This window comes from Periplaneta americana, chromosome 10 (genome assembly GCF_040183065.1).
Source record: "Periplaneta americana isolate PAMFEO1 chromosome 10, P.americana_PAMFEO1_priV1, whole genome shotgun sequence".
NCBI lineage: Eukaryota > Metazoa > Arthropoda > Insecta > Blattodea > Blattidae > Periplaneta > Periplaneta americana.
In genome coordinates, this window is record NC_091126.1 from 15,882,845 (window position 1) to 15,895,652 (window position 12,808).

Here is a 12,808-nt window from a genome sequence, read left to right on the forward strand (position 1 = left end):
TGATTGTGACTATAATAGTATTTAAATTCATTTCTTAATTACCATTTCTAAAATTAAACTAACATTTTTTCTGAAATTAATGAGAATTTTTCCGAATAAAAGTTAAAAGTTAACTTTTTAAAACAAGGTTTAAAAGGTGCGCGCATTCACAAATAGCAAGACTCCCTTGTCACATTGTCAGCATGACACAATACCAATGGCAGAGACGACATAAGAGAAATAAATCTGCTGGGAAATGAACCTGAGAAACATAAGATTATATGATGATGACGACGATGACAGTATCAGTGTTAATGATTACTATCCTAAGCTATTGTTTTTGCAGTGCATCAGTGACAGCTGTACTTCACTTGGACGATGGAACTGAGAAAGAATTTACTCGCAGTATTTTACTCCAGAATGATACAACTGCTCTTACGCACTATTTTATTAATAATGAGGTATGTACAATATCTCATCCACGGTTTCGTAATTAATTTCTTAATTCATAATCAGTGTAATCTGAATTTAAAATATTATTAATAACACAGAAAATTAGTCGTGGTATGTAGGAGAATAAAATTCATATTCAATGTGTCAGACACCAACATGACATGATAAATAAGTAGATCTATTAGCAGTACTTTTAGTGAAAAAGACGTTATCATGAACATTTCCAATTTCATTCAGAAAGTCATCGACAAATTCGATCATAGCAGACAAAGTAGGATGGAATTTTTTTAAGTAGAATTAAGTATTTTCAAGGAAGATGTTTTATATATATATATATATATATATATATAATGTTTGTATTTTGTTTATGTGATTTTAATAACAGCTGTAGCCTTCATAATAATTGTTTTATTCATAATTTCATTGTGAAAATGAATCATCTTCCTTATATTTCGTTTGCAGTACAGTACTTTTTTTTCTATGGGGTGATATCTATCTTGAATTGTATGAAGGCCATTTCCAGAATGTAAAATTCATAGATATAAGTTAACTAGAGTCATATCGAGTGATACCTCGTATCTGTAAATTTTCAGGTGAAAAAAAAGCTATTTATTTTTATTTATTTTTATTTTTTAAATAGACAGACGTTTCTGCTTTGCAAGATTTTCGACTCGACAAAGTATTAGTTAATTGTTCAAATTTATGAACATAATAATATAAATGAATTAAATACTTTTATAGTCACAATCATGCCATGGTATGAAAGAAAATTTTTTCACAACCTCGAGTGGGAATCGAATCTGCGACTTCCTGTTCTCTGGTCAGATGCTCTACCACTAAGCTATCGAGTTCGTCTCACGCCAAAGGCTCGGAATTATCCTTTCATACTGGTGACTCTGTTATAGAGTACTGTCCATAGCGTCTGATCTTAGTCAGCACTGCTTATGGGTGGAAAGAAACTTCACAAATGTAATCTTCATCTATAATAATATAGTTAATCTAAATACCACTGAGTGAAGTGCAAGCCTCTATTCTGTTCCTTCTCAATATCGTAGCTTCTTATTAGAGCTAAAATCACACCCTATAGGTAATTCAGTAAATAAAACTCTTCCTTGTCAGATACTGTTCCGTTTTTATTTTTAAATTTTCGGAAACATACAAAATCTTTCACAAGAAACTCAGTTTTGAGAATGATAAAATGCAAGTGGAGGAGCTTAAATTTAACTGGAATAACTAATTTCCTTTCTTTTGCAGCAAGGGTTACTAACCTTGCCATTTTCGATTGTCTTTCTCTTCCAAAGCTTCAATTGAATGAAATTTTTGTTGCAAATGTTTATTATATAACCTGTTTTACTTGTAAGTCGTTAAAATATTTCATGATCAATAATGTGAAGGAGATTATTCAGCCATAGCAACGAAGGTCACGCCTTTAATTTCATTACCCAAAGTAGAATGAAAGCCACAAAGCCCCAAGAAAAAGCCCCATGAATGCATAGTGACAGGCATAACATGAAATTTCATATTCTGAACCATCCCTTGTAGCAGTATTGGACAAGAATTTTCACGATTCACAATGTGTAGAGTGCAATATTGCAAAAATTGTCTTATTTCATTATGTTTTGGTAAATTTTTGTATTTCGTCGTCATCATCATCATCATGGTTTTTTTTTTTTTTACGATTCTCCTCTATTAACATTTCTGTAACTACCACTGAACCAGGTTTTCTGGATATTACAAGGAGACAATAGATGTGTTTTCGACGAAAGACTTAAAAACCCAAGCCACCTATTCCTCTCTTTGAAGTTAGTAAGGTGCTTGGATGCAAGAGCAGTGAAATACCAGGAAGTTTAAACTGCCAAATGTAGCATGATACAAGTATATTTTCATTACATTATGTGAAGTGAAGCGATCTTTTTCATTGTACAAAACAATATTAACCGAGTGAAGGTGTAATCTTTTTCCAAAAAATATAGAAAAGTTATTTGTGTTTTTTGTAGCCCGTGTTGAGTCCAGCCAGTGTAAGATTTTTCTTCCTCTTTTCAGTGTAAAAAAGTGAGTGCCTAGATCTTGCATTCAAATAAGGGTCTGATGATACTAAAAAAAAAATGTTCAATTTTGCAGATTGTGTTTTATTTGGTAGCATATTAAACATAGACAAAACAATTACCGGTATCCTCTAAAAGATAACTTTGTAAATAATGATGCAACTTGCTTCAAATGGTTTAGAAAAAAAGAGATATTTTGTTACTGAATATTTACTTCATATTTTTCCAAAATTTAATTCATATTGTGCCTGTCTCTACTCACCACTAAATAGAAGTGAGGCTGTGTCAATGTGCCTCCATCCCACTTACAATAAATATATTATTCTGTACATATATTAACACTGTAAAATATTGCGAGAAAATGAATGAGAAATGATCAATTTTATCTTTTGAATAATTATATTTATGTTCACTATATTATTAATTAATATTCTTTGTGTTTTAGAATGTCGATAAAGAAATATATCTTGCAGAACTCGAAGAATTACAACTTCCAATAAATTCTGTTGAATTAATTTTTCATAGAAATATGCAAACATTTGTGACAATGAAGTCCAAGAATTTTACAGCTTTGATTGAAGATATCTCTGGGTAAGTTGGCATTAATTATTATTTGCTTATTTACTGTGTGTGTATGTGTGTATATGTGTGTGGTGGGGAGAGTGATACACGTATGCACAAACACTCACTCTCCCTCTTTTTCTCTTCACTCTCACACACAGATCGTATGAAAGAGTGAGAAAAAAGGGGAGAGAAATGCGTGTGTGCTTGTGAGTCGGTGAGTGTGTATGTTTTTTCACTGAGAAACTGTGAGTCATGGAAATTGAAAGTGATGGCATATCCATTCTAAGGGCATTTTTAATTAATAAGGGTACAGTGATTTCACTACCAATGTACCAAGATTCTTCAAAATAATTACCAGTGCCAGTACATTAACTACTTCCCTTATTATCCCGAGTTAACTCGGGTTGCTAACATGTGTCAAAATTGATTAACCCGAGTTAACTCGTTTGAGTCCCATTGTCTACTTCATAGTGATTTTTTAAGTATGTAAGAAAATGAGTGATGTACAGTGATTCTGCAATATTAAATGACCTCTTTACGAAAATAAAAAAATATGACACTTTTTTTCACAAAACTGGTAAAATAAATAGTAAGGGAAGAGGTTAAACTTTAATTGTACAATTTTGTATGTAGAAATACGCCAAATGTGTTATTTGTCTATGCAGGTCTAGCTCCCTGTGAACCTCTGAAAGATATTAAATATTCGAGCACTATGTTAGTAAGCAATATAAAGGTTTGTGGTGTGCTATATTTTTGACACGACTGTACTCAAGTCCTTCGGGTTAAAATATATTTTATTTCATAGTAGCATTTACTGCGAGATTATTGCGCGACTTGTCGACATTGTTGTTACATTGAATTGCTGTCATCTATCAGCACGTCTGCAACTATGAACAATAAAATAGTGTTTGATGTCTTGCGAGACATTATCTGTAGAACATTTTGTATTTGAAATGGGAACCAATCCTGCATATACCTTTTCATATACTGGTAACTAAATTCTTGGTAATTGTGGAGATCTGCTTCATCATCGATTTTCGATTTTTTTTTTCTGAAACCCCCCACTATTTTTGAAAAGAACTTAGAAAAAGAGTAGCAAGATGGCCTAACCTGACCTGACCTAACCTAATATGTACAATTTTTTCAGCTCAGGATACTTCAAGAAAGAGTATGATGTTCTCCAGGAACGTGTACAGAAATCAGAACTAAAAATTGTGGAACTTAATAGACGAAAACGATATCTGACTGCAGAAAGAAATGTGAAAAAGAAAGAAAGTTCAGAATTAGAAGAATACAATTGTCTAAAGACACTTCTGGTAAATATATTGTAATTTGTAAACTTTGCTGTGGTTTGATAAAATTATAGACAGAATGGAGACAAAATTTTACTTTTTGTGAATTCTTTAACATTTCATGTAGTACTCGTAGTAAGCCTGGATTTATTTAATCATTTGGGTCGTAGGAGTTTCACTGTGGGAAACTTAATTTCCAAGATTGTCTATATCGTACATGTGAGTACTAAGTTACCGGGCCTAAGTTCTGTTCTCTAAAAGGAAGGGATTTCACTTTCTCCTTTTGGGACTGTATATTTTTTGGCACTTTTGTCGAAGAGGTAGTCATTGTCATATTGACCATATGGACAAACAGATCCAGTATCGTACTTCTTGTTCTTAATTCTCGTTGGGAAGAATTCTGAAAGATAGGGATCGAAGACATTGCTCATGCATAGAACACTCCTCTCACTCTATTGCATTTCTAGAAATATCAATTGTTAAAATTAGAAAAATGTATACATTTCTAATCAAACATAAAATAATTAATACATACACCACTAAAGATAAAACAAATTGACCCCAAATGCTCCTTACAGTTTACAACCGAGAGTCAAGATAATCAAAAGTAGGCCTGTATCTTCTAGATGAAAATTAGAACTCACTGATCACAAATAATATCTGACACTCCCTGTTTACATACAGTAAGACAATAATTACCGTAACTTAGTAGCAATTTATGAGAAACTCCTCATATATTACAAAAAGGATACCGGTAATGAAAATGAGGGAAAGGAACCTAAAACATCTGTAGAACTTGATTTTCTAATTCAAAATATTCTTGCACAGAATGGAACAGGTTTCTAAGAAGCCACGTTTTCACTTTTACTTTGAATTTGTCTAGTAACACTCCCTGTGCTTCTTGTAGTAACATGTTAAACATCTTACAGCCCAAGATATAAGGACTACTTTTAACTTTAGATACCGGTAGTCTGCAATATGGTACCATATGTCTAGTTTTTCTTCATTAGGAATATTAACTCATGTTTATCCATCCTACTGGTTAAGTGATAATGATTTTTCTTTATGTACAGAAGGATTCAAGAATATATTCATTAAGAACTGTTAAGATGGATTGCTGCATAAACAGATGATTCTACTATATCAAAATTCCTTCATTAGCATTTAAAATATCACCATTATATTTAATCTTCATCTTACGATGTTTTTTTTATTTTAGTAGGTTATTTTACGACGCTTTATCAACATCTAAGGTTATTTAGCTTCTGAATGAGATGAAGGTGATAATGCCGGTGAAATGAGTCCGGGGTCCAACACCGAAAGTTACCCAGCATTTGCTCATATTGGGTTGAGGGAAAACCCCGGAAAAAACCTCAACCAGGTAACTTACCCCGACTGGGAATCGAACCCGGGCCACCTGGTTTCGCAGCCAGACGCGCTGACCGTTACTCCACAGGTGTGGACCTTACGATGTTTGGTGACGTATAATATACGTCCGTTGATGTGACATATTAATGAATTTAAATACTATTATAGTCACAATCATGCCATGGTATGAAATGGTTGTGAAATTTTTCTTTCATACCATGGCATGATTGTGACTATAATAGTATTTAAATTCACCATTATATTCATTATTAATTGGATATATATGATTACATCACACTTGTAATAAATTTTAGAGGTTCTCTTTATCTGTGTGTGTCTGTCTGTCTGTGCCACTTAAAAGAATGTATTGTAATTTAGGAATATAAAATAACTGTTGCAGAATGGATATCAGTTACGGGAGAAGATGATTCTACTGTATCAAAATCAGGAGAAATGTAAGGCCCTTGAAGAAAGACATAACCACTTTAAAGGAACAGTAAGCACATTGTCTAAGAAGAAAGCACAAATTGAAAATAAGCTTAAGGACATCAATCTGGAAATGCTGAAACTTAGAATTTCTGAAACGGCAAAAGAATTACAAAAAGCGGTAAGAAAATTAAATTTTACTACTGTACTTTAAATTCGGGACAAATTGGCGCCCCGAAATGCCTTCAGAATAATCTGGGATAGGGGGTCTAAATTCGGGACTGTCCTGGAAAAATCAGTATGGATGGTCATCTGATTACATGGTTTATTGATGGTAGTTGGAGTGCTTTAGGCTTTACAGAAACACTGTGCTTTCCTGGTTTAAGCTCGTCAACGTATATAGGAAAAGCATAGTGTGTATTTTGTACATAACACATATCTTAGAGTGTTCTACATATGAAAATACCCTCATCTCGGCAGTTTAATTTTATAATACTGTAGTTCTTGCTATGACAGGAGAATGGAGAAAGTTACACAACACAGAACTGCACGCATTGTATTCTTCACCTGACATAATTAGGAACATTAAATCCAGACGTTTGAGATGGGCTGGGCATGTAGCACATATGGGTGAATCCAGAAATGCATATAGAGTGTTAGTTGGGAGGCCAGAGGGAAAAAGATCTTTAGGGAGGCCGAGATGTAGATGGGAAGATAATATTAAAATGGATTTGAGGGAGGTGGGATATGATGATAGAGAATGGATTAATCTTGCTCAGATAAGGACCAATGGCGGGCTTATGTGAGGGCGGCAATGAACCTCCGGGTTCCTTAACAGCCAGTAAGTAAGTAAGTAAGTAAGTTCTTGCTATGTATTTTGTCATATGTTTAGCTATCTTTTCCCCATATCTTTACCTCCTCAGATTTTCCTATAATTTCATAATATTTAGATGGCAAAATGACGGATCCATATTTCCTCAGTTCATTTCTTACCATACCAATACGCGATCCAAAGACTTAGACCTATAGCTGTGACTATAGATAGGGAACAAGTTCGTTTTTTTCAACTTCTGGACTTTCTAGATAACCATAAGTCTGGGCACTACTATCTCAATCGAGTCGCTGCAGACTACCCCTTAACTTTCCACTCCACCTTACCCGACTGAGACAGTAATGTTTTGGCCCGATACAAATAGATAGGAAGGTAAGCATTGCTCACTGATGGATTGTATAAGGCAGGCACCATAGATTTTAAGAAATTTTGGCTCTCGATGGTCGCCTGAAATCCACCATTAATGCACAGCCATAATTGCAAAATTTTCATTCTGAAAGCCATATGAATATGAAAAGTGTTGGGAGTAACAAAAAGAAACCGAGATGTTGAGTTTTGTGAAACTCCAGATATTCATGCCATCATTTGGATGGCAAGTTTCGAGTTTCGTCTTTTTTTTTTAATGTATCATCATGTGAGACTGTTTATAAATACCAATAATCAAAATTCATCAAAACCTGAAAAATAGAAAAATTTGGCATTTATTTGCATTATTTAATACACTGTACGATTTTACATTACAATACCCATACTGGTATGATTGATGCATACCGGTACCTATAATTCTTTTCGTCTTGCACAACCCTTTGCTTAGTAGATTTTTATTAATATTAATTACCGGTTAATTAGCTTTTTGTGTTATATGGCACTCTTGCAGGAAATTCAGTACCAGGAGAAATGTGAGCTACTGAGGACCAAAGAGAGAGACGTTCAACACTTGGCTTCCAAGATGAAGTCAACTGCTCACTTGCTAGAGACCAGAAAATCTCTTAATTTCAAATGCAGTTTGGCTAAAGAAAAATTGGAAAAAGATTTGCAAGACTTGCGGGAAATGGAAACCTTAATTGATATAGACTTGTCCAAGAAAGGTGTAGGCACATTCTTGGACGAAGACTTGGTAATGCACTATAATTTTCGTAAATATATGTATTATGTACTAAGCCAGTCTAAGAGTTCTGTTTGTATAAAATTAATATTTGAATTTGCTAAAATACAGAGAGAGGCCGCGAAACTTTACCGCACTATGTCAGGGCACAGATTGCTTGCAATCCATTGCTCGACTCACCAGTAAGCTGTAGCAGTGCGGGCAGGCATTCAGCTTCATTGTGGTAGGCCTAAAATTCCCGAGTGGTGTTGCATTACTACACTTGTTATTGAACATTATTTGCATTATTTGTGGTGACGTATAGTATTGCATAACGGATGTTTCTAGTTGAGACATTTCTCCTAAAGAAGAAATCGTATGACAGTACCTTCGCAGATTTCTACATCAGTTCCGTGACGCTCCAATGCCTTCCAGACAATACATAACAAAGTTATTCAGAAAAAATGTCGAGAAACAGAATCTGTTTTAAACAAAAAGAGAGAACCACAGAAGAGAGTTTTAACAGAGGAGAAGCTTGCAGATATTCAAGCAAGAATTGAAACCAGCCCGAAGAAATCTTCACGTCCATTGGCACAGTAGTGTGGTATTTCACAAAGATCAGCACTATGCAGGGGCGGCCCGTCCTTATCTGCTACAGTGCTACAGCACAATGATAATTTTTGCTTAAATAATGTATTTGCAATACCGTAGTATTTAATCTGTCATTTGACAATTTCTCGTAGTTATGTTCATGACGCGTTATAAAGTGTTTAGTCTTCGCTGTTCGTTCTTTGGTGCCTCAGGGGGTACGTTGTGCTACTCAGAACTTTACATGAGAATGTAGATAATTATTGCGCATGTGCGAAGCTGAAATCATTGCTCTGATTGGCTATTTTTACGCGGGAAAGTGCTGTAGTCAGCTTCAGCACAACACAGCTTGAAGATTGCAAAAGAAAAGCGTAACAAAAGAATGCTTATTTGTGGAAGAACTCGGAACTATGTACAATGTATTTGGTAATGCAAGTGTCCGACTGCTGCTGCCATCTACCAGTTTTTTGAGGGTCCTCCTGAATCAGTCAGCAAGCAACGGAAAATGGAATCCGAAAATTGAAGCCAAGGAAGTATGTGACCGTATAATTCAGGAAACTACTCCGCTTCCAGTCTTTAAGCTACCTAGACGCAACAAAATTGTTAAACAGCAAATTTTATTGACAATTTTTTGCATAATTTTCCTGAACGCGAACTTGAAGTTGCTGTCAACAGCTATACTGTACTGAACAAAAGAATGTTAAAGACACAACTTGGGGTTCTATATGGAAGACTCGACTTCCGAAATATAGATGGAGCTGTTCAATTGTTACAATATATAGCCTCCAGCAATTCACAGGATCCATTCTGTGAAGTAACGAAGTTGTTAAATATTTTTGGTACAACACCAATGACCGCTGCTGAGCCAGAAAGATGTTTTTCTTGCTTGAAACGAAAGTTTTTAAGGAACACTATGTCCCAGGATCGCCTCACTGTTCTTACAATACTGTCAATAGAAAAGAGTATAATGTCCAAGATGGAGGGTTTAACGTTTAACACCAGGGTAATTCGTCACCAGGCAAATCTCAAATTAAGATAAATACATATAAATGTATACAGTAGGTCGATATAGAGATTGTAGCACACTCATTATTTTGACCACCAGCTGCTACTGGCATTATGGGGACTAAAAATGCTACACTTTCATTCTTACAAAGTGTCGGTGGTTTATCGGTTAACACAATGGGATCCAGCTGTCCACGTTAGTGGGGAACTTTAAAACAGAAAGTGCACAAGAACAATCCACATGCTCTTGAAGCGCTGGAGAATGAAATCAGACGAGTGATATCTGAAATTTCAGAGGCGGAGATACAACGAGTACCTATTTCGGAACTTTTTAAGACAATGCAACATTTTTATCAAGAACGCTGGACATCATTTTCAACAGCTACTTTGATGAATGGTAAGATCTACAACAGTTTTAAACTTCATTCATTCATTAGGTAACTCTTAACTAATGATTTAGGCCTACCGTAATGAAACTAAACACCAGCCCATGCTGCTGCAGCTCACTGGTGAGTCAAGCAATGGATTGTGAGCAGTCTGTTCCCCCGACATCCCCTGCATAGTGTAGTAACTTTTCGCGGTCTCTCTCTCTCTATGTATAATTCACGATTTCTTGTGTAGTTACAGTGAAACTTGTGTAATTCGAATCTGAAGGGCATAAGAAAAAATTCGAATTAAAAAAATGGTACTGCAGAAGGCAAACTACAGGTGTACTGTATGTACTATGTATTACTATAACATTTCAAGACAAGAAAATATAGTGCTGTATAATGATAGGCCTATTACATAAATACAGTACGGTACAGTAATTAGTAAACATTTATGCACAACACATACAGTAGTTAAAAAAACATACCTTACTATGCCTTTGTCAAGTAGGATGTGATTTTAGTCTTCTTCTTTTTATTGATTTGCTGGGTTACTGTAAAGTCCTCCAGTTTATTTAATGCATCAAACAGAGAACCATGCACATTTTGGTATCCCTCAATGAATCTTCTTAGCTCTCGGAAGTGAAAGATCGGGGTTTCAGAGTTTGTGAAAAGCAATGCACAGTGACTGTTTTAACTGAGTACTGTAACTGTACTTTCGAGGTGAATGACACTCCAAGGGTTGTCAACCCGCACTGGGACCACTTTCTCCGAAAAGGAGATACAATGCATTCCCGGTTCCAGCCTCCAACCCCTATGGTCAGGTCAATTTGTTACAGTACTGGCTCGTTCCGCCTTTGCCACATTTCACTGTAAAACTCATATCCATTCTGGATTTTTTTTCTTCGAATTAAACAAAATTATGTTCGAATAAAAGACGATATTTATGCACTGTTTCCATAGGAAATTCAAGGGGACAAAGGAAAACTTCGAAATAAAGAATAATTCGAATTAAAAACGTTCGAATTACACAAGTTTCACTGTATTATGATTAGGATATTGACTTATATGCGTAGTTTTAAACGAACTTAATAATATAAACTTTGGTTTGAATGTAGACCAGTTTTCAAGTAAGGATAATGCTTCTCTTATTGTTCTCAAGAAAGGTTTTTAATTTATAACAAGCAAATTAAGCCGCATTTACTGGATTAATGTAATTTTTCGTAGTTAGGAAAAAACAGGTTTGCAGATTACAGCTGCATTCACTTTTAGAAATGAATCTTCAAGCTGAATGAATGCAAAAACTACTGCTTCAATTTGCCCTCAAATTACTGTGATTTGCTGAATGCTTTAACCGCTGTTACGAGATAATTGTTGGGTGGTTGCTGGTTATCGAATGCAGAAAATAACAGGGGAAGTGAATTTGAAACAATTATTGGTTTGTTGTTTTCTTATAGAGAAATTTAATCCTAACTTGATTAGCCAATGCTTTTCGTTTAATTAAGTAGGTGTGCATCATTTAGTTGTGGCAACGTGTCATAAGAAACAAATTACTTGAGAGACATGAAAGAAAACCTCAGAACCAGTCCCGAAAGAAGAAGAAATTGCTTAAAAAAAGACAGATTAATAGTGTTGTCATAAATTTAATGTTTTTTTTTGTTATGTTTTATTTAACGACGCTCGCAACTGCAGAGGTTATATCAGCGTCACCGGATGTGCTGGAATTTTGTCCCACAGGAGTTCTTTTACATGCCAGTAAATCTACTGACATGAGCCTGTCGCATTTAAGCACACTTAAATGCCATCGACCTGGCCCGGGATCGAACCCGCAACCTTGGGCATAGAAGGCCAGCGGTATACCAACTTGCCAACCAGGTCGACAAATTTAATGTTTCTGATACAGTTCAGTGTTGTCAGAATGAGCATTTCATTGATGGTGTGAGAGTTTATGAAGTTGTGCACCACGTCATATAAAAACTTTCAATGTTTTGAAGATGCATAACTTATTGGCTTTGTCACTAACGAAGACAAAAAAAAAAACCAAGGAAATTCTTCTTCAGCTGGTGATGGAACAAACACGTAGTCTGATGCTTTGACATAAACAATACCATGCAAAACTCAAAAACCTCACAACATATTGAACACTGTAAAAATCCTAAACCATAGCTAGAATTCGAATATTTTTTAAAAGTACCAGTACCAGTAACAGTATTCATATGAACATTGAGTGTAAAGAAACGATGATTGAAATTAGAGAATTAATTTTACAGCTTTGATTATTGATAATTACAAGCCAGAGCTGAGAATTTTTTCAGTGCAACAGAACAGATGAATTTTTGACGTTAGAAACTTTAATATTATCTAGAAATAATTATTCGTTTTATATTCGAGTGAACTCTTGTAAGTACAGATTTCTTGACTTTTATTCCGTGATCTACTGGTATGTTAGTCTTTAAGCCTTATCTCCAATTAAATTTTTATGTTTTCCTGGACTTTTGCGATAACTGTCATGTACCGTACCGTAGTGGACTGTCACTATCTTTAGAATTTATTAATGTATTCTGAGGAGATAAGTATGGTTTTATTGGAATTCATGTTAAGCGATTTTTTTATCTGTGGAGTGACAGGCCGTGAAGGGCCAGGGTCGACCAGCTGGCTGATGGCCTCACGTCCACATGCTTCAGCAGAGGTGAATGATCACCCAACCAGTATGACGTGTTGTGTGGTCAACACAATGATCCCCCAGCTGAAGTGATATTTATGAGGTGGAAAATAAGAGAATATCCTGTTAAATACTTGCTAGT

At 35.1% G+C, this 12,808-nt stretch overlaps 2 protein-coding genes across 3 annotated transcripts in view; one reads left to right on the forward strand and one right to left on the reverse strand.

The window, feature by feature from the left end:
• Positions 1-12,808, reverse strand: part of LOC138707456 (DEP domain-containing protein 1A-like) — a 141,808-nt gene that overhangs the window by 38,616 nt on the left and 90,384 nt on the right. The gene's annotated exons all lie outside the window — the stretch shown is intronic.
• Positions 1-12,808, forward strand: part of LOC138707454 (structural maintenance of chromosomes protein 1A-like) — a 57,670-nt gene that overhangs the window by 3,322 nt on the left and 41,540 nt on the right. For both annotated transcript variants that reach the window (XM_069836927.1, XM_069836928.1), the window contains exons 3-7: positions 326-440; positions 2,923-3,068; positions 4,189-4,357; positions 6,102-6,308; positions 7,837-8,076. In XM_069836927.1, coding sequence (XP_069693028.1) covers positions 326-440; positions 2,923-3,068; positions 4,189-4,357; positions 6,102-6,308; positions 7,837-8,076 — 877 coding nt within the window. The remainder of the gene's footprint in view (positions 1-325; positions 441-2,922; positions 3,069-4,188; positions 4,358-6,101; positions 6,309-7,836; positions 8,077-12,808) is intronic.